This window comes from Elaeis guineensis, chromosome 6 (assembly GCF_000442705.2).
Source record: "Elaeis guineensis isolate ETL-2024a chromosome 6, EG11, whole genome shotgun sequence".
Taxonomy (NCBI): domain Eukaryota; kingdom Viridiplantae; phylum Streptophyta; class Magnoliopsida; order Arecales; family Arecaceae; genus Elaeis; species Elaeis guineensis.
The window spans coordinates 20,153,937-20,176,931 of record NC_025998.2 but is presented as its reverse complement, the minus strand read 5'-3'; the positions used below and the strand labels follow the sequence as shown (position 1 = coordinate 20,176,931).

Sequence of the window (22,995 nt, the reverse complement as noted above, 5' to 3'; positions counted from 1 at the left end):
TCATCAAACACAAAGCAAAGCGCATAAGTGTTGAACTATGCTAAAATGCAAATGACACGGGGAAAACAAGGGAAATGTAGCTTTTTTATCTCATTCCCATGGTACCTTGTACATGGCTGGACAGCATAAATTGCAGCCTTAGCTAAATAATAATAATGCAAGAAGATAGCAAATAGGGAAATTAGAGTAGTAGCCATGGATTCACGACCGAAGATTAGTCATACTTTTAATTTGTTGCAATGAAATTTATGTGGTTGTTGCCGAATTTCCTACTTAACAACCACACTTAATAGCAATGCCAAGAAGATCTTCTGCCCAGATACGTAATCTCCTCTGGAGTAGATACCAAGGGATCAACTCCAAAATAGACAGCTATAGCACGAGATTTGAGAAAGATGATCCAGATAAACGACAACCTGAATTTACTCGCTTTCATTAAAAAAAAAAAAAGCCTGAATTTACTCGTAACTAATTGTTAGAAAAAAAAGAAGGATCAACAATGCAAATGCTAAGAAATGCTTGTCTCCCATTGAATGTGGACATATAAGTGCTTAATGTTCTATAGATTGGACCAGATATGATTAACCATAACTTTATGATTGGATTTCCAGCCTAACAACGCTGTTTTTAATGTGGATTTATAAGTGCTTGATGTTCTTTAGATTGGACAAGATATAAACATGACTTTATACCAGATATAAACATAACTTTATGATTGGATTTCCAGCCTAACAACGCTGCTTTTAATGTGGATATATAAGTGCTTGATGTTTTTTAGAATGGACAAGGTATAAACATAACTTTATAATTGGATTTCCAGCCTAACAATGCTGCTTTTGATGTGGATACAGAAGTGCTTGATGTTTTTTTAGGCCGGACGAGTTAGAAACATTACTTTATGATCGGATTTCCAGACTAAGAATGCTGCTTTTCTTTAATCTAGTGAAAGGACAATTGACATCTAACTACATGGGAAGCAAAAGCATGGAGCCATAAGACCAAATTCACATGTCTTCATGGTTAAGAAAAATAATGTAATAAAAAACTAATAACAGTTAGTTCAGTTGGTTGAGACTTTTCTTCGTGATAGAAAGAAAAATGGTTCAAATACAGTCTGAATGCCAATGTATCCATATCGCTATTCCTTTGTTTGATGAATATAAATATTGACAGGATGCAAAAATTCTTATGTATGCACATTTTTTAAATAGATATAGATATGCAGATATAAGTCGGCTAATGTAATTGGATGTAGGAATCAAAGATATTATAAAATGAATGATAAATCAAGATAATAATAGATTAATATGGTCATATATTTTCTTTAAAAATTTTTGAGTACTGTATAAAATTTAATAGGGCTATTAATAAAACAGATTTTGGATATGGATAGAGATCTATTAATTTATATCTATTTTAATGGATATAGATATTGATATAAATATTAGTTCGATACTTAAATTTTAATTGATATTAGAATAGTTTGAAATAGATATTATTTGATCCACTTTCACACTTATTTTGTGGATCCTCTTTCCTCGGTAGCTTGGATTCAAAGTTAGGAGGTGGTACAGATGCCGTGGTATTGTTCAAAACATGTAATGGAAAGTTATTATCAACAGATGCTGCCAATGAGCCACCAGGTTTGCTAAGAACGGGTTTTTAACCGGAAAACAAAGGGTATGATATTTATAGAACTCAACAAGATGTAAACCATAAGATGAAACATAAATAATAGCTGATTTTTAAGCAATAGGTTAGTCCATGTGTAGTGTGATACACCACAATTCATCCCTCAGGAAACAGTCCTTATTCGCGATCATCTTGCACAGAGTACCAAGGTTTAAGACGCGATTATCTCGCACAGAGTACCGACGAAGGATTAGAGAAATTTACGGCTTAAAGGTGATCCCAAATTCAAACATCCAGCGATACAAAGATGTTGTTTCTTTTAATTTCCAAGATTGATACTGACATGTTTGGGAATCATGGTTTAAGATGGAAGATGAGATTTTTTTTTTTTAAAAAAGAAAATATAATAGAACAAACAAAAGGAACGAGAATAAGCTCCTTTCCATATGATCTCAGATTTTTATTTTTTGAGAAGTACAATCACAAATAAGTGTGTATTTGTCTAGTAGAGAGCAAGGTTGAGATCCAAACTGCTCTCCTCTCCTCCTCTCGCTTCCTTCTCTCCCCCTTTCCGTCTCTTTCCCTCCTTGCAAGCAACCAATCCACCTTCTGGCCTCCCGGCAGTTTCGTCGGGATCAATGAAGTCCTCCGGTGCGAAAGTTGGCCGCCAGAGTGGCTCCTCCTTCCTCTGCCTCTTGTTTGTTGGGCTGGTTCTCCAGAGATCTCTCATGGCTCTGATGTTTCCTATAAGAGCATAGAACTTCTCAATCTTTTCCTCCTCATCTGCCTCGGTTAACGGAGCTTGTTGTGGTGGTGGTGGTGATGATGATGGGGAGTCAACACAAGCTGGCCTCTTTCCTCTCCGACTTCCTTCCATTGTTCTCAACTCCAAGAGAGGCCAAAGAATAAGATTGCTGGCTTCTAATGTGTCCTTCTATCTCTGGTTCCAGGTGGTGGTGGATGTTATGAGATGCGATGGCCTGGTGGAGAGAGAGAGAAACGTATGTCCTTCTATCACGTCTACTGAGGCTTCCGTAGGTCTAACGAATGGCAGGGTAGCCCTTAATAAGAAAGACATTCGGAACGAGGACGAAACCAGAGAGAAGGTTCGTCATTTAGGAAAAATGATTATAATATTCTCGTCCACAGGATTATAAACTCCTCAGACAGGGATTGATATTGTCTACAGGAAAAGATAAAAAAAATGATGATCTCATATATCGAAGTTTTTAGTTTCAGATATTCTGGCCATTATAGAAGGGACCAACGCTGCCGAGATGACATTATCCAACAGTCATTCGAATAATATTGATAGATATCTTCAGTAACTTAAATCTTATATTTTAAAACTTAATTTGTATATTCTAATAATGATGGTTGGGATTTTAATATCTTGATTTCTAAATTATTGATTAATGGGGGCTGATCTCTTCATGTTCTATTTTTTTTTTTAAAATTGATTAAAATTTTAATATATTTTTATTTTATATAAATTTATTTTTACGGTCAAGATAAACTAATATATGAGACCACCTTGGGATAGATTTTGAAGGGATGAAGGTAGCTCAAAACATCCATTAACATATAGGATGTAAATTTTCAATTGATAATTAATATAAAAAATAAATTAAAGATGATAATTTTTCAGTTTATATATTAATAGAATCGTAAGATATGGTAATTTATATCAGCTGAAACAATAAATGAGGAGATTTAAAATCCAGTGGGTGCACAAATTCAAACCATAATTGATTTAGATTTACGAAAGTTGAGGGTGATTTTAGGTAGGGGTGGGCACGCTGGAACTTTGAAAGTCAGTGGGTTGGCTGAGTCTTTGTTTAGCATCCAAATAAGGAATGTCTTGCGTCAGCTCAATGGCGTCAGGGATGTGTTTCAGCAAAACGTGATGATACTTTGGCTGCTTGATGGTTTCCGTGTGTCCACAAAGGCTGTAAAGCGACATCGCTCCAGAATCCCGATACCAGCTTGCGGCTGAAAATAGCAATTGCGCGCACCACGAGGCCACATGATCCTGCAATGGTCCACTCTCCGTCTCTCTAGAATTTACAATAAATACAACTCATATAAAATAAATATAAATTTTCAATAAAATAAATATATATTTTTAAAAATAAATTTAAATTTATTTAAAATAAATACAAACAAGTTTAGAATAAAAAATTAAACAAAAATTTCTAAAATAAATATAAAATCTACAGAATAAATGGAAATACTTTAGAATAATAATTTTTTTGCCCCATCTATATTAATGATTTATTTTTTTATATTTTTTAATTCTATATAGATCAAAAAGTGGAAGTTAATTTTTATTTTGCTGCATGGTATATATAGAAAGAAAGGGCATGGATCTTTCATGATATGGAGCATGCACAGCATGCTACCGTGTCACGTGCGCAGCATAAAAGGCAACGCAAGCTGGTCTCTTTCGCCTTTGGCTCCCTTTCATTGCTCTCGGCTCGAAGAGAGGCCAAAGAAGGAGATAGCCTGCTTCTACTCTGGTTTCAGATGGTGGTGGTGGTGGACCTTATGAGATGAGTCCTTCTATTACATCCGTTGAAGCCTATATAGGTTTAACAAATGGTGGGTTAGTCCTTGGCAGGGAAGAGTTCCAGATGTTCGAAAGTCTTCTTTCTGAATGAGGACAAAACCACAGAGAAAGTTCGTAATTTCGATAATATGATTATAATATTCTTTCCCATAAGATTATAATTCCTTTGGAAAGGGATTGATAATGTCTACTAGAAAAGAGAAAAAATAAAAGACCTCACACATCAAGATTTAATCACAGTTTCTGATATTCTAATCATTATAGAAGCGAACAACACTGCCGAGATGATATTATTCAACAGTCATGGAAGTAACATTGATAGATATCTTCACCAATCTAAATTATTATATTTTAAACATTAATTTATATATTCAAATGATGGTTGAGATTTTAATATCTTGATTTCTAAATTACCGATCAAGATTTTAATATTTTTTTTATTTTTATATGGATTTATTTTTTGATGAAGTTGAACTAAGACATCAGCCCATTAGATGTCTCAACGAGATAAGATGCGGAAAGGATAGTGGTAACTCAACTAGGATCTAAAATTTCAACTCATAAAGGTAAAAGTTAATTATTATTTTAGAATATTAGTTTAAGTAAGTATAATAAAATAAGAATAAATTATAAAAATATTTTTTCAATTTTAATCCAATTCCGCTTATACCATCTTAACTTTAAAAAATATCAAAATAGTCCTTCAAATTTTTGAGATGTTCTAAAATAGTCCTACCATTTATCTCCGTCAATAAAAAAATATCACACGATGATCATATCAATAGAAAGATGTCACGTAATGATCATATGATATCATCATTTTATAAAATGACTAAACTACTTTTATTCCCATCTCCTCTCTCCTTTTCAATTGCTCCTCTTCTCCTCTATCGTCAATGTCTCTCATTCTCCCTCCTTCTTCCTGCTCCCTTTCATTCTCACCCCCTTAGCCTTCTCGTTGTCCTTTCTCTCCATTTATAAGCTTTCTCCCTTTATGATAGCTTCTTTTATCTCCATCTCTTCTTTATCGATGACCTCTCCTTGTGTAAAATGGCATGCTATATGGAGTAAATCAACATACCGATCCAAGATCCAAAACCAACACCAAACCAAAAAATTTATAATGAATTATGAGAAAAAATAATTACGAAAGAAAAAAATAGAAGAGAAAAATAATTTTATTTAATGGAGAATAAAGACTAAAATTTTATAAAGATACCTCACCATAGAGTCTCGATACACACAAATCGTCTCTTCTCTCTCTTTTTTCCACACCCTAAAAGAGATGTCAATAGTTTTTTTAAATAGACATCATATGGATAGGAGTTTAACTCTTATCTAAATTCAAAAAATAAAATCCACTAAAATACAAACTCTTAATTAAATATAGGATAACACTAGAGATAGAGTTTTATTTTAAATAAGACATAAAAAGAATAATAAATAAAGTCTTATTTAAACTTAGACATGCAATGATTCTCAACATTCCTTATTGCAAAATCCATACTGACAATACCAAGCTTGCTGTGCAAGTTTTCAAATCGCTCGATTGCCAATCTTTTAGTGAAGATATCTAGAAATTGAGAGTAAATCAGTCACCTTTTAATGTGCTTTATCTTCATATGAAATACTTGATTCTTTGCCAATCAGATTGCACTCTCATTATCATAATAAAGAAAAATAAAATGATCAATATCTTGATCTAAAATATCAAGCAATCTTATGAGCCAAGGTGACTTCTGAACTGCCATCACAGCCACATGATATTTTATCACTATAAAAGACAATGCAATAGTAGGCTATCTTTTGCTGCACCAAATATAATATTGAATCCTAAGCTAAAAGAATAACCAGTGTTAGACCTACATGTGTCTACATCATCAATATAGTCTGCATCTATAAAACATGCTAATTAACTAGATTATAGGATTATTATTGGGAATTGTATTTCAAAGCCAATCGTCAGTCTATTGACGATTGTGCTCATTTTGTATTTGTATATGAATTATTCAATAATAAAATTTATTTGGCTCATTCATCACATAATTGTGTATATCTTTTTGAATGAACTCTTATATTGTGATGAAGTCCTTAGGACTATTTAGAATTGATAAAAAAAAATTTATCATTTAGTGCTTAAATTTGTTCGCAACCAAATGATACGCTATTAATAGGATGATAGCGATATCAAGTGTAGGTCGTCATGTGTCATATAGGTTGGTTGTTCTCTTAACCAAAGAGTGTGAAGATATTAGTATGGCATACAGATGAAATATAAAAATATATTTACACCAAACGTGACCAATTGTGGAACACTCTGTTATCAAGAGTAGCTTGCGAGGGGTATGGGTATAAGTGTCCCTTCGATCTGAGATCACCACAGTGACTTACAAGCAACTTACTGTGCTTTGGTGTTGAATTATCTAAATTTCTAATTCAGTGATGAAAAATTTTTAGACACAGTCAAATACTTGTTAAGTTGGTGTGTGAGTCAAGATGGGATTGACCCCTCTAGATTATAGGAGTTAATGCATCACTATATTTCAATTTAGTAAAATCTTGATCAAAGTAATTCATGTGATGGATTTGAAAGAAATATAATGTGGTTGACTATTTCAGAGTTGACAGTTAAGTCCTAGGTCACCTTGAATATTAGGATCAAAGGAATGAATTATACGATAACTATACGCTAGTAGATTCTTGAATGTTACTTTGCAATCTTTCGACCTATCCAGATGTCAGATCTCATTGTTAGATGGTTACATCGATTAGTTCAAAAAGTTGTTCCTATACTACCGACTTAGGTTTGAACCCAAAGGATCACATCTAAAAAAAGTTACTATCTAATCAAGTGACTGATCAACGATTGATAATCATTCTTGGATGTAATCATCCATTCGATTGATGATTTAACTTGATGCAAAAGTTACAATGCTAATGGTTAGTGAATTAAAAGAGGATCGATAAGTAATTAGATTGCTGATTAAGCTCAAATTGATTGAGCAATGTAATTTGGTTCAAGTCTGATTGAATTAGATTCGATCAGATTGACCTAATTGCTAAGGATTTGATTTCTAATTTGATCATAAATTAGGCTCGATTAAATTCTGATTTAATCAAGTTTAGAATCTAATTGGATTGGGTTCAAATTATCTAATTAGTCTAACCTAATTTGATTATGGTAGAGACTTAATTGGATAAAATCCTAGAGTCCAAACTAGGTTGGACTCCTACCCTAGCCGACCACCCTTGCTCATGCCCACAAGTTTCTCATCGCTAATTTTAGATTGGCATGAGAAAGTTCAATGACAAAAATATTTTGTCGCCCCCTCTACATGTCCCAAAGGATAGGATAATTTTTGGTTTGATTTAAATTCAAGTTTGACTTGAATTTCACTTGAAACCAAACTCTTATCTAAGTTCAAATTTGATTCGAACTTGATCCTTATCTACCCATCCACGCCATCTATAAAAAAGGCTGATTTTTGTTTGGCAGAAAAAAGTCGAGATTTGAGATTAAGGAGCATGAGTTAAGGTTTTGGATATGAGGTCTTGAGGTGGGCAGCCTATCGTAGGCATGTGAGCATAGAGGAGAACTCCCTCCTCTTGGATGAGCATCCTAGAATTGTTCAAAGATTTTTTGGTGAGGAAAAACAAAAGAGAAGAGAGAGACTTCTTCCTTCTTTCCATCACCAAATCCTCCTCATCCATCTTCAAGTTTCGAAAGGATCTGTGAGATTCAGAAAAAGATGCAACAAAGCCATCCAGAAGATTTTAGTGTGAACTAACATTCCTGAAATGATTGATCAGCACAGGACTTTGAATGGATCAACCGTAGAGGCTGGACATTCTGTGTGGCTGCAAGTAACCAGCAAGATCTTGAGATTCAATCACGATGATCCACTATCCACACTCAGATGATGAGTTTTGAACTCGTGCTTGATATACATATGATGTATATTGTAGATATGATCTACTAGTGCATTTGTAGATGTGATCTTATATGCTGATTTTATTTTCAGATCTTTGTATGCAAATATGACATATTATAGATCCTATGATAGGTGTTAAGATTAGTCTTAAGTATATTTTATAGATTAAATTATTTAGCCTATTTTATTCCATTGCTTAAAATTTTTGAAAAATACATGCTATGCACCTGCTAGTTTTCTAACAGTGGTATTAGAGCCTAGATTATTTATAACATAATTATATATTCATATTAGATTTGATTTTGATTATTTAGATTAGATTTAAATAAGTTTATTATTTTTAGAACTGATATATAATATTTAGATTTGAATATAGTTGTCAAAAGATCGCACAATATGCCATAAAGTTGTCCTACTGTAAGATTTATCTCTTACAATCAAAAGATTATCCTAGCATTGTGCTGATCTTTTGATCTGATAATTTTGTATGTAGATGAGATCTAAACATTTATTTTTATTTAATGATTGATCAGTTATCCTATAGATTAGATGAAAACTTACTTTTGTGCAAAATCTTAGTTTTTGAAATCCTAGATTTATTGTATGTGATATAAAATAAAATTACATGAGAAATAAAATATCTAATTTATATGATTAAAAATTATTTTAATTATAAAAAATAAAAAATAAAATCTAAAATTATTTAGATTTGATTTAAAAACTCACTTATGATTGATTTTATTTCGAGTTATGCAGAATTTTCAGATCTGAAATTTTTTGAAACATACTGGTACGTAAACTGAGCTGATTCAGTTTTGAATTGAACCGACCCAATCTTCTGGATTAGTCTACTCAGTGTTGACTGAGCCGACCTAGTTATCTTAGTCTGAATAGTAATAGTTACTATTCACTTACAGTTAGTCGATTAAATATCAGACTTAATCGATCCACTGTACTGAGCTGGTTCAGTCCAAGAATGAGCTGACCGAATTTCAGAATTAAAAATTTTAGATAAATTAATTATAAAATATTTATAAAATTAAAATTATTTTAAACCTAAATCTAAATTCATGTTGAACATGTACTTAATTGAGAATTAAATTGAACCAATTAGATCTAGAATTATGAATTAAAATCTAATGACATTCACATAAAATATAGGATGATGGATTTTTGGGCTAACTTGATCAGATCCTCTTAATTAGGTTAGATTCAGGATTAGAATCAAAGATTAAATAGACTAAATAGAAAAATTAAATTAGATCAAAATTTTTTTTGATCAATAAAATAATTGTAGTTGATCGAGTCCATGTCTTTGATTAGGTCCAAATAGACTTTAATCTCTAGCTCAGTGATCAAATCCAAACCTATAAGCTGATCGAATTGAAACTGATTAACATGTTGGTATCTAAGATAAGTTTGATAGTCTTGATCAATGGTCATTAATCGAGAGCTATTCACATAGATTGAGTCTATAACAAGTTAATGGCATATCTCTCTCATCAATCTCATTTATCTGGCCAACGTGGTGAATCATATTTTGATCAGATCGCTTAATGATTTGGAATTGATCCATGCTAACTAAAAAATTAGTATGACTGATTTAGGTACCCCTAGTATGACTTGTCTTAGTCCTCTTCATGATTTGGTGAAGTCAGTGGGAGGATTTATGATCTATCGATCGGATTGACTTATCTTAAGTCTTCCATGAACTGATTTGGTAAAGTCAGTGGAGGGATTATGATTAACTGGTCAGTTTCTTTAATTCTTATAAAATGTGTGAACCAAATTCTTTCAATTATTAGGTCCTAAAAATAAGATAATTATGGTGATAACTAGATTATAACCTCCCATTAAATTGGATGATAATGGATCCATTAGTTTGATAATCATTGGAGGTCCAAAGGTCTGGTGCTTATCGGCTATTGAAATTATCATTCATAATATAATGGCTCAGTCGAGTCTCTCTGATGGGTGGTTAGGTTGGCCGATCAAAGTCGGAACTAATCATTCGTTAGTTAGATTCTTGAGAGTAGTTATGTTAATGGTTGGACCTAATCAGAATCTTACAGTGGAGGCCAAATCCTACTGATTAGGTTTTTAAGATAAAATTAATTACTAAAAATTATTTAAAAAAATAATTGATTAAGAATATACCCATAGATGTACATGGGTGGGCTGACCAAAGTCGGACTCTTATGTAGTCTGTGTGGATTTTAGTACTCGCTAATGAATTAGTGTAATTTTTTGAATTAGAGATAAAGGCTACCAATTCATTAAAAATAGTGAAAAAACTTTTAGACTAAATTCCATATCTTTAGGCTTAATAATTCATATACAGATTAGGTTTTTGATTTATTTTTTATGCAGTTATGGCCAACATTTTATCGCTCTATTCACTGTTGGACAGTGATAAATTGACTGGACTCAATTTTAATAGCCAATATTGAAAACAAAATTATCCTAGAGTATGAGCGAATCTTGTACATGCTTGCAGATTCGGCACCAAAAGAGTCTGCCCTGAATGCAGGTGGTGCGGTATGAGATATTTATCAGAAATGGCTCAATGATCGAATCATAGTGCATTGCATTATGCGGACAGCGATAAGCGACGAGTTCAGTCACAAGTTTGAGGATGCTCAACCGAAGAAGATGTTTTAAGTGTTGAACGAACCTTCGGTGCTCCTAATAATATTGAGTGATACAAGACTAGTTATGCTATTTTTAATTCTCAGATGAGGGAAGGGACGTCGGTCACTGATCGTGTATTATACATGATCGAATAAATCGAGAGCCTAAGTAAACTCAACTTTCCCTTATATGAATAGGTTGGAAAAAATATAATTCTGAATTCTCTGTCAAAGTCCTATCTACCGTTTCTAAGTTATTATAGAATGATGAAACCTATAGTCAACTACTACGGTTTGCTAGGATTACTACAGACTTTTGAAAAAGATCACCAGCTCTATAAAGAGATGGTGAATGTAGTGGGAGGATCTTCTTCGACGGGACGTCATCCCTTTAAGAAAGAAAAGAAAAAAAATAAAAATAAAAAGGTGCAATATATTGTGGGTCAGATTAAGAAGTCTAAGTCTAAGTCTAAGTCCGATCAGAGTTAGATAGAGTACTTCTATTATAAGAAGCAAGATCATTGGAAGAGAAACTGTCCTTAATACATAACTTTCTTTGATTTGAATAGGTCGAATAAGAAGGAGAAGCAACTGACTGCTGGGCAAGATAATTATATGATAACATCTTGCAACTTCTCTATTTGTAATACAATGATCTGGATATTAGATACTGATAGTCCTATTAATATTTGTAATTCATTATAGGGACTTCAGGTCAGTATGTAGGAGATTTGAGGATGGTGGGAGATTCTTGAATGTTGAAGATAGAAGATCAGTTTCAATTCTAGCTTTAGAAATCATCAAGCTTGTATTCAATTCTCATATCATTATTCTTAGTGATTGTCACTTCTGTCCTTCATTTTTGTTGAATGTAATTTCTGTAGGCATTTTAGCCAAGGATAATTATGAGATTTTAATAAAAAAATATTCTTGTGATATCACTTTGAATGGTGTTACTATGATGGATGGATAATTGAATAATGATATTTACATTGTATCACAGTCTAGTATAATGTACACGTCAAATAAATGTTCTAGGTTAAATTATGTCTCAGATGCCTATCTTTGGTATTGTCGGTTAGGTCATATTAACAAGAATGAGATGAATAGGTTGATCCAAAGGAGAATCCTCGAAGTCAATGATTGTGAATCATTACCAACCTGCGAGTCTTATCTTCTTGAAAAGTGACTAAGTCACTTTTTACTGAAAAAGATGAACAAGCCAATGATATTTTGAGTCTAAGACATACTGATGTATGCGGACCCATGAACACTAGTGCCAGAGGTGGATATCATTATTTCATTACATTCACAGATGACCTATCCAGTTATGTGTATGTCTACTTGATAAAACATAAATCTGAATCGTTTGAAATGTTCAAATGGTTTCGCAATGAGATAGAGAAACAAACTAGAAAAAGTATTAAAATTTTTTGATATGACCGAGGAGGTGAATACTTCTTCAGTAAATTTCTGACATATCTAAAAGAGAATAAAATTCTCTCATAATAAACTCCTTTAGAAAAACTACAGCATAATGGTATCTCAGAAAGGAGGAATCAAACTATGTTGGACATGGTTTAGTCCAAGATAGACTTTGCTCGTCTGTCGATCTTCTTTTTGGGATATGCACTCAAATTTGCTTGCTATGTACTTAATAGGATTCTGAGTAAGTTTGTGACCAAAACATCATATGAGATATGGACAGGACGTAAATCGGTTCTCTCACACTATAGGGTAAGGGAGTGTCTAGCCTATGTCAAGCATTTAATTACCGACAAGCTCAGACCTAAGTCTGATAAATATCTTTTTATTGGGTATCCAAAAAAAACTAAGGGATATTATTTCTATCTTACTGATGAACAAAAGGTGCTCGTCAGTCTTAAGATAATCTTTTTAGAAAAAAAAATTTCTTGATAAAAGAACTAATATCTCAAAGATTGAACTTAATGAAGTTTAGCAAGTAGATGAACCGACTCAATCTAGGAAACCTACAGAATCAGATTTGATTAGATCAAATTTAGAGCCATTATGGATAAACATTAAGAAGATCTGGTAGAGTACTGTGTTAGCCAGATAGATACCATGGTTTCTTGATCTGGATGGTGATCCTATTGAATTCGATAAGAACAATGAGGATCCAATCACCTATATAGATGCAATGCAGAGATCTGACTCTGATAAGTGGTTTGAAGCCATGAAATTCGAAATAGTCTATAAAGATTAATAATATATGGACATTAGTTGACCCACTTAAAAGAATAAAGCCCATAGGGTATAACTAGATCTTCAAGAGGAAGAGGAGTGCAGATAAAAAAGTGGAGACCTATAAAGCCCATCTAATTGTCAAGGGGCATCATCAATGTTATAGTATTGACTATAACGAGATTTTTTTTTTCTGTGGTAATGCTTAAATCTATTCGGATTATACTTACGATAGTGGCATATTTGGACTATGAGATCTGATAAATGAATGTGAAAATAGCTTTTTTAAATGAAGAACTAAAAAAAAAGATGTATATGATACAACTTGAGGGTTTCACATTCACAGACGAGTCTAAGATATGCAAGCTTTAGAGATCTATTGATGAATTAAAGCAGACATCTAAGAGTTAGAACATGCATTTTGATAAGATGATCAGAACATATGGTTTCATTAGGAATGGAGAAGAATCCTGCATTTATGAATAGATTAATAGTTTGATAATTATATTTCTTGTTCTGTATGTGGATGATATTTTCTTAATCGAGAATGATATCCCTGCATTACAAGAAATAAAAATTTGGCTATCGTCTCAGTTCTTTATGAAAGACTTGGGAGAAGAATCCTACATCCTTGAGATGAAGACCTATAGAGATAGATCGAAGAGGTTGCTTGGATTGTCCCAGTCCATATACATTGATTGTTAGGAATAGTATCCCAAAGCCAATCGTCAGCCTGTTGACGGTTGTGCTCATTCTTGTATTAGTATATAAATTATAAATAAATAAAAGTTATTTTGATATTTTCATCATAAATTATTTCATCTTTTAATGAACTCCTGTGTTGTGGTGAAGTCCTTAGGACTATTTAGACTCGACAAAGGAGGATTTATCATTTAGTCCTTAAACCTGTTCGCGACCAAATGATACGTTGTTACCAAGGACAACAATGTTTATCAAGCATAGGTCATTGTGTGCCATATGGGTTGGTTGTCCTCTTAATCAAAGAGTGTGGAGACACTGGTATGGCATACAGGTGAGATGTAAGGGTACATCTGTACTGAACGTGACTGACTTCGGAGCTATTTCTGCTGTCAAGATTTGCTCTAATGGGATTTGGGTATAAATGTCCCTCTGACTTGAGACCACTACAGTGACTTGCAAGCAACTCACTGCACTTAGGCACTGGACTACCTGAATTTCTAGTTCAGTGACGGAAGGCTGCTGGGTGTAGTCAAGTATTTGACTTGTCGGTGCATGTGTTAAGATGGGATTGACTACTCCAGTTCAGGAGCTGTGTACAGTCGTGTTTCAATTTAGTAAAACCTTGACCAGGGTAGTCCTAGTGAGGAGTCACAGGATTGTTTGAGTTGAGCACGATTCGGATGATCTAATCAGGGTTGACAGTTTAACCCTGAGTCGTCCTAAACACAGGGGTCAAAAGGGATGAATTATACAGTAACCATATTCACGTAGGTTCTGAGTGTTGTGATTGCAACTATTCGATCTATCTGGATGTCGGGTACCATTGCTAGATGATCACTTCGATTAGTACAGGAATTGATTTCTGTGCTACCGACTTAGATTCGAACCTGCGGGGTCACACACATTAGAGGTTCTTATCTGATCTGATAGCCGATGAAGAGTCCTAATGCTCGTAGACTATGAGTCCTACATGTCTGAAACTCTGTGATCAAGAATCAAGATTCTTTGATCATGAGTTTCACACATTTTGGGTACCGGGATCAAGAGTCCCACTGGTTTGGGACTCTTTGATCAAGATTTCATATCGATGGACTTTGATATCCGATTGCCCATCGGATTTGAACTCGGTATTTATGAGAAGTTTAATTAGTGATTTGATCACTAATTAACTCAATTTGATTGAGTAATTATTTTTGGATCAAGTCCAATTGAATTGGATTCAGTTGGGTTTAACCCGATTAGGTTAAGTGTTGACCTAATCGTCGAAGTGGTTTGGTCCTTGATTTGATCAGGGGTTGGGCTTAGTCAATTCTTGATTTGATTAAGATTTTATTGAGCTTAATTAAGCCTAATTAAGTTGAGTTTAATTTAGTCTAATTGTGCTTAACCTATTTTGATTAGGTTGGCTCAATTAGGTTCAAACCACCTTGACTTTTCTCCCAGTGCCACCTCACTTCTTCAGCGCCCATTTGAATTCACCAGAAGCAACTTCTCATGAATTTTTTCCCTTGCAGAAGGCATCTCATGCCCACACTTGTGTGCCAAATTTTGGATAAACTTGATTTGTTAGCCATTCAAATTCAAAGGGTGTTTGAATTTAAATGGATAACTTATCCCTTGCGCCTTCTTGCCTTATCCATCTTGTGCGCCACTTATCATACACGAGAAAGAGTTTCTCATGAAATTTCTCCACACACAGGAGAAGCCATGCCTCCTCTCTTCTCACATGTAGAGTGGATAGGAATGAGTTGGTTGGCATTTGAATTCAAATTCGATTTGAATTCAAATGAGCAACCACTTATCTTTATCCTCTCACGCAGTAAAAATACTGCAAAGATGCGATCTTGCATCGTTTTAAAAAGGAGATAAGAGAGGGCGTGCACATAGATGATCAGAGAAAAAAGGGTGGCATGAGAGAGGTTTCTGGCATGAGAAAAGAAAAGAAGAGAAAAAGGAGAGAGAAGTGGGCGCACTCTTTTCTTGTGTATCCTAGGATTTTGGCTTAGGATTCGAGAAGTGAGAACATGAGCTACGAGTGTCGTGAGCCCACCAAACTTTAGAGAGAGCATCATCAACCTCTCTACCATCTTTGCTGATGATCTGGAGTATCTGAGAAGTCAGCAGACATCGATCGAAGGAGTTCAATCAATATCGGCCATCAAAAAGGTGCAGTCACGAACTAGCATTCGTGAGGAGCCGATCAGATCGAGAGCTTCGTGTGGACGATCTGCAGAGACAGCTGTGTGGCTGCATAGCGATGATCAGACCTCTCGATAATGATCAGATTACGACGATCGCACAAAGATAATGTATTCTGAATACATAATAGTAAATTATTTACTGTTCAAATTTAAATTTCAAATTTAAATACGTGCATGATATATATCATATTTAGATCCTAGTGTAAGGTAAATATATATTAATTAATTAGATTAATTAATAATTTTCACTATAAAATAGTAATTTAAAAAAATTTTAAAATTACCATTTTACCCCTGCACTAAAAATTCTCTTCAAATGGTATCAGAGCAGGTTCTAAGATATGATATATATATATTTGCATGCGTAGATTAAGTTATAATCTAAAAATTTAAATTTAAAATTCAAAAATTTAAAATTTGAATTTTGAAAATTGTTCCAAGTTCAAAATTCAAAAATTTGAAATTCAAAATTTGAAATTTGAATTTTAAAATTTGAAATTCAAAATTCAAAATTCAAAAATTTAAAATTCAAAATTCAAAATTTAAAATTTGATTGAAATTATAAATTTAAAATTCAAAATTTAAAATTTAAAATTTAAAAATTTAAAATTTGAAATTTGTTTGAAATTTAAAATTCAAAATTTAAAATTTAAAATTTAAAATTTGAAATTGGTATATTTAGATATACTTGATCCAAGTAGCAAGTAATCTAATTGGGTTGGTTGCCATGGTCATCCGGTCATAGGAGAAAAGTAGAGTTTAAAGGCCCTCTCCTCCCATTCGATGGGGCTCTCCTATGGCGGTAGGGATGCCGCTGCAATTATATCTCATGCAAATGAAGCAGCGAAAGGACTTAATTATAAAAGTTTAATTGTAAAATTTATCATGAATGTGTTAGATTAGATCTAAAGGAATATTTATGATTTATTTTGATTGAGTTATTTTCTGTTATGTAATTAGCAATAGGATTGCTATTTATGAAATGTGCTGATCTATTTGTGAAATGAGTCAACATATTTGGTGAACAGAAAATAAAATTTTTTAAATTTAAAAATTATTTTCGAAATACCAAATCCTGACCCATCAGCCCAAATACTTAATTAAAAGAATTAAGTGTTGTCAAGTTGGTCTAGAATTGTGAATTACGACCTAAGACAATTGCATAAACTTGTGGGTCAATGGGTTAGATAGATTAGGTCCATAATTGGGTTAGACCTAAGGTTAGCTTAAAGAAATGGACTAAATTAGAGTAATTGGTCAAATCTAATCAAAAGTTGAATTAGATTAGATCAAGGACACTCTAGACTCAACTCTAATAGTTGTAGTTGAATGGGTCCATGTCTTTAACTAGACCAAGATGGACTTAATTCATGACTATGCGGTGGAATCCTATTTACTAAGTTGATCAAATTAAAACTAATGAACCGGTTGGTGTTTAAGGTAAGTTCGGCAGTTTGACCAGTGGTTCTTAAGTGGGAGCTACTCGCATTGATTCGATCTCTGCTGAGTTAATGGCATATCCCCACCACTGATCTCACTTACCTGGCCAACCTGATGAGTTAGGTTTTGATTAGATCACTTGGTGATTAGGGCTCATCCATGTCATTAGGTAAATCAGTGTGACTGATTTAGGTGCTCCTAATGCCGGCTTTAATTAAATCTTTTTTAATCTGACTTGGTGAAGTTAGTGGGAGGATTGAAATTGGCTGGTTAATTTTTTCTCTTCTATCCTTTAATAAAAATCCTCAAAAATTATTAGATCCCTAAAATAATTAAGTTATAGTGATAACTAAATCATAGCCTCCCATTAAGTGAGTGATAATGAGTCCATTAGTTTAATAATAACTGGAGGCCCAAAGGTCTGGTGCTTATTGACTAATGGAATTATCATTGATAATATGATAATTTGGTTGAGTCTTTCTGATGGTGGTCAGGTTGGCCGATCAAAGTCGGGCCTGATCATTTATTGGTCTGATTCACCAAATCAAGTCATGTTAATGGTTGGACCTAACCAGATCTTTTCAATGGAGGTCAAAGCCTACTGATTAGGTTTTGGAGCAAAATTAATTACTAGAAGTTGTTTAGAGAAACAACTGGTTATGAACCTACCCATAGATGCACATGGGTTGACCAACCAAAGTTGGGCTCGTGTGTAGTCTGTGTGGATTCTAGTACCCACTAAGGAATTAAAGTAATTCTTCGAATTGGATGTTGAGACTATCAGTTCGTAAAAATATTGGAAGAAACTTTAGACCAAAGTCCAAGTCTTTAGTATTAATAATTTATGTACTAATAAAGGTCTGATTTTTCTTTATGCAGCTATGGCCACTATCCTGTCGCTCCGGTCATTATTAGATAATGACAAGCTTATGGGACCTAATTTCGATAGCTGGTATCGAAAATAAAAAATCATCCTTGAGCATGAGCAGATCCTTTATGTTGTAACGGATCTGGCACCCGAGGAGCCAGCCCCGAACGCTAGAGGGACGGTCTGAGACACTTACCAGAAGTGGCTCAACGACCGCACCACCGTTCGATGCATAATGCTGGTGGTAATGAATGATGAGTTCAGCCACAGGTTTGAGAACGTCCAGCCGCAGGAGATGCTTCAAATGTTGAGCGACTCCTTTGGCACGCCTGACGACGTTGAAAGACACAAAACTAGTTGTACCATTTTCAATGCTCGGATGAGAGATGGGGTCTCAGTCACTGATCATGTACTGTACATGATCGAAATGATTGAGCACCTAAGTAAACTGGACTTTCCCTTGCATGAGCAGCTCGGTAAGGATGCGATCCTTAATTCTTTGCCCAAGTCCTTCCTCTCCTTCCTTACTCATTTTGGATGACAAATCCTGCAGTGAACTACCACGGCTTGTTGGGGTTGCTGCAGAACTTTGAGAAGGACCACCAGCTCCAAAAGGAGTCGGTGAATGTTGTGGGAGGGTCTTCTTCTGGTCGTCGACCCTTTAAGAAAGGGAAGAAGAACAAGAAGAAGAAGAAGAATAAGAAGATGCAGTCACATGCTGGGACGTCTGCACAGGGTCAGACCAAGAAGCGCAAGCCCAACCAGAGCCAGGTGGAGTGCTTCTTTTGCAAGAAACAGGGGCACTGGAAGAGGATCTGTCCTCTATACATTGCCTCCCTGGATCCGAACAGGTCGAAGAAGAAGCAAGGTAATTATATGATAACACCTTGTAACTTTTTCATTTGTGATACTACTGCCTGGGTATTGGATACCGAAAGTCCTTATCATATTTACAATTCGATGCAGGGTCTGCAGGTCAGTAAGAGATTTGATGACGGCGAGAGGTTTCTGAACGTTGGAGATGGAAGCAAAGTTTTAGTTCTAGCTTTAGGAATCATGAACCTTATAATCAATTCTCGTAATGTAATTCTGAGTGAATGTCACTTCACAGCCTGTTAATGTGGTTCAAATCTCTGGTAAACGTCCTAGAATAGATAATGTGTCAGAAGTCTACCTTTGGCACTATAGACTAGGTCATATCAATAAGAACAGAATAAACAGGTTAGCTCAAGATGGAATTTTGAAGTTGGTGATTGTGAATCACTTCCAACCTGTGAGTCCTGTCTTCTTAAAAAAATGACCAAGTCACCTTTTACTGAAAAATATGAGAGAGCCAGTGAACTCTTGGGTCTGGTACATTCTGATGTATGTGGACCCATGAGCTCAAGTGCAAGAGGTAGATATTTCTACTTCATAACCTTCACAGATGACCTATCGAGATATGGGTATGTCTACTTAATGAAGCATAAGTCGGAGTCATTTGAAATGTTCAAACTATTCTGAAATGAGGTAGAAAAATAAACTGGGAAGTGTATTAAAACTCTTCGATCTGATCGAGGAGGTGAATACCTTTCCAATGAGTTTTTGACATATCTTGGAGAGAATGGGATTCTCTCTCAATGAACACCTCCTGGAACACCACAGCATAATGGTGTGTCTGAAAGGAGGAATCGGATCTTGTTGGACATGGTTCGATCCATGATGGGATTTGCTGGTCTACCAATCTCCCTCTGGGGATATACGCTCGAATCGGCTTGTTACTTTCTAAATAGGATTCTGAGTAAGTCTGTAACCAAAATGCCATATGAGATATGGATAGGACGTAAGCCAGTACTCTCGCATCTTAGGGTTTGGGGTGTCCGGCTTATGTTAAACGTTTAATTACGGACAAGCTTGGACCTAGGTCTAACAAGTATAATTTTATAGGATACCCAAAAGAGACCAAAGGGTATTATTTCTACCTAGCTGATGAGCAAAAGGTGTTTGTCAGCCTTAAGATAATCTTTTTGGAAAAGGAGTTCCTTGATGAAGGGACTATTGCCTCTAAGGTCGAACTTGAGGAAGTTCGGCAGGTGAAAAAATCGACACAAGTTGCTGAACCTGAATCAGATTTGATTAGATTAGATCTGGAGTCCATTGTTCCTGCACCCTTAAGGCGGTCTGGTAGAGTACACGTCAACCGGATAGATACTATGATTTTTGGTCCAAGACGGTGATCCTGTCGAACTTGATGAAAATGATGAGGATCCGATCACCTACATGGATGCAATGCAGAGACCTGACTCTGAGAAATGGCTAGAGGCCATGAAATTTGAAATGGAGTCCATGAAGGTCAATGGTGTATGGACATTGGTTAACACACCCGAAGGAGTAAAACCCATAGGGTGTAAGTGGGTCTTCAAGAGGAAGAGGGGTGCAGACGGAAAGGTGGAGACCTATAAAACCCGTCTGGTTGCCAAGAGATATCATCTACGTTATGGTATAGACTATGACGAGATATTTTCTTCTGTGGCAATACTCAAATCCATTCGGATTATGCTTGCGATAGCTATCTATCTGGACTATGAAATCTGGTAGATAGATGTGAAAACAGCTTTCCTAAATGAAGAGCTGAACGAAGAGGTGTATATGATACAACCTGAAGGGTTCACATCCACAGAAGAGTCTAAGGTGTGTAGGCTACAGAGGTCCATTTATGGACTTAAGCAGGCATCCCGGAGTTGGAACATACATTTTGATAAGACGATCAAGACGTATGGCTTCGTTAAGAACAGAGAAGAGCCCTGCATTTATAAGTGGGCTAATGGTCAAGTAGTTATATTTTTTGTATTGTATGTGGATGATATTCTCTTAATCGAGAATGATGTCCTACATTATAGGGAATAAAGATTTAGTTGTCGTCATAATTCTCCATGAAGGATCTGGGAGAAGCTTCCTACATCCTAGGGATGATGATCTATAGGGATAGATCTAAAAGTTGCTTTGGTTTATCCCAGTCCACGTACATTGATACTATGCTGAAGAGATTCAGCATGGAGAATTTAAAAAAGGCTATCTACCGATAGGCCATGGAATTTCTCTCTCAAAGAGGGATTGTCTGACAATACCTCAAGAAGAGAGCGTATAGGTAGAATTTCATATGCTTCGGCAGTGGGATCTATCATGTACGCCATGATATGTGCACGATCAGATGTGACATACTCACTAGGGGTAGTGAGTAGATACCAATTTGATCCAGGGGAGAATCACTGGAAGGTTGTTAAAACCATCTTGAAGTATTTAAGAAATACTAAGGACCAGTGGCTTGTTTATGGTGAATCGAACTTGAGACTTATAGGGTTTACAGACTCTAGTTTCCAGTCTGATCATGATGACAGCAAGAGTGTGTCAGGATTTATTTTTACCCTTAATGGTGGGGCTGTCTGCTGAAATATTTCAAGCAGCACACTGTGGCTGATTCAGTTTGCGAGGCAGAGTATGTCACTGCATCAGATGCTGCCAAAGAAGTAGTGTGGCTGAAAAAATTCATCACCGAGCTCGGAGTAGCACCCTCCCTTTTGGTCCAGTTCTACGCTACTGTGACAGCTCTGGAGCCATTGCTCAGGCAAAAGAACCAAAGGCACACCAGCGGACGAAGCATATTCTGCACCGCTACCATCTCATCCGAAAAATCATGGATCGAGGTGACATCGACCTTCAGAAGATCGACGGAAAGAAGAACCTGACTGACCCATTCACTAAAGCCATTACGGTGAAGGAGTTCGACGACTTCAAATCGAAGATAGGTATTAGATACTGCACCGATTGGCTTTAGGCCAAGTGAAGATTGTTGGGAATAGTGTCCCAAAGCCAATCGTCAGCCTGTTGACGATTGTGCTCATTCTTGTATTAGTATATAAATTATAAATAAATAAAAATTATTTTGATATTTTCATCACAAATTGTTTCATCTTCTAATGAACTCTTGTGTTGTGGTGAAGTCCTTAGGACTATTTAGACTCGACAAAGGAGGATTTGTCGTTTAGTCCTTAAACCTGTTCGCGACCAAATGATACGTTGTTACCAAGGACAACAATATTTATCAAGCATAGGTCATTGTGTGCTATATGGGTTGCTTGTCCTCTTAACCAAAGAGTGTGGAGATACTGGTATGGCATACAGGTGAGATGTAAGGGTACATCTGTACTGAATATGACAACTTCGGAGCTATTTCTGCTGTCAAGATTTGCTCCAATGGAATATGGATATAAATGTCCCTCTGACCTGAGACCGCCACGATGATTTGCAAGCAACTTACTGCACTTAGGCACTGGACTACCTGAATTTCTAATTCAGTGATGGAAGGCTGCTGGGTGTAATCAAGTACTTGACTTGTCGGTGTGTGTGTCAAGATGGGATTGACCACTCCAGTTCAGGAGCTGTGTACAGTCGTATTTCAATTTAGCAAAATCTTGACCAGGGTAGTCCTAGTGAGGAGTCACAAGACTGTTTGAGTTGAGCACGATTCGGATGATCTAATCAGGGTTGACAGTTTAACCCTGAGTCGTCTTAAACACAGGGGTCAAAAGGGATGAATTATATAGTAACCATATTCACATAGATTCTGAGTGTTGCGATTGTGACTATTCAACCTATTCGAAATCGGGTACTATTGCTAGATGGTCACTTCGATTAGTACAGGAATTGGTTTCTGTACTACCGGCTTAGGTTCAAACCTACGGGGTCACACACATTAGAGGTTCCTATCTGATCTGATGGCTGATGAAGAGTCCTAATACTCATAGACTATGAGTACTACATGTCTGAGACTCTGTGA

General features: G+C 35.3%; 1 protein-coding gene across 1 annotated transcript; it reads right to left on the bottom strand.

Annotated features, from left to right (window-relative positions):
- Positions 1-2,134: 2,134 nt before the first annotated feature.
- Positions 2,135-2,509, bottom strand: LOC105034154 (protein NIM1-INTERACTING 3). The gene has a single exon (XM_010909201.4). The coding sequence runs from the start codon at positions 2,507-2,509 to the stop codon at positions 2,135-2,137; it is 375 nt and encodes a 124-aa protein (XP_010907503.1).
- Positions 2,510-22,995: the final 20,486 nt, after the last annotated feature.

Coding starts and splice junctions, on each gene's coding strand:
- LOC105034154 (XM_010909201.4), bottom strand. CDS start 2,509: ATGGAAGGAAGTCGGAGAGGAAAGAGGCCAGCTTGTGTTGACTCCCCA.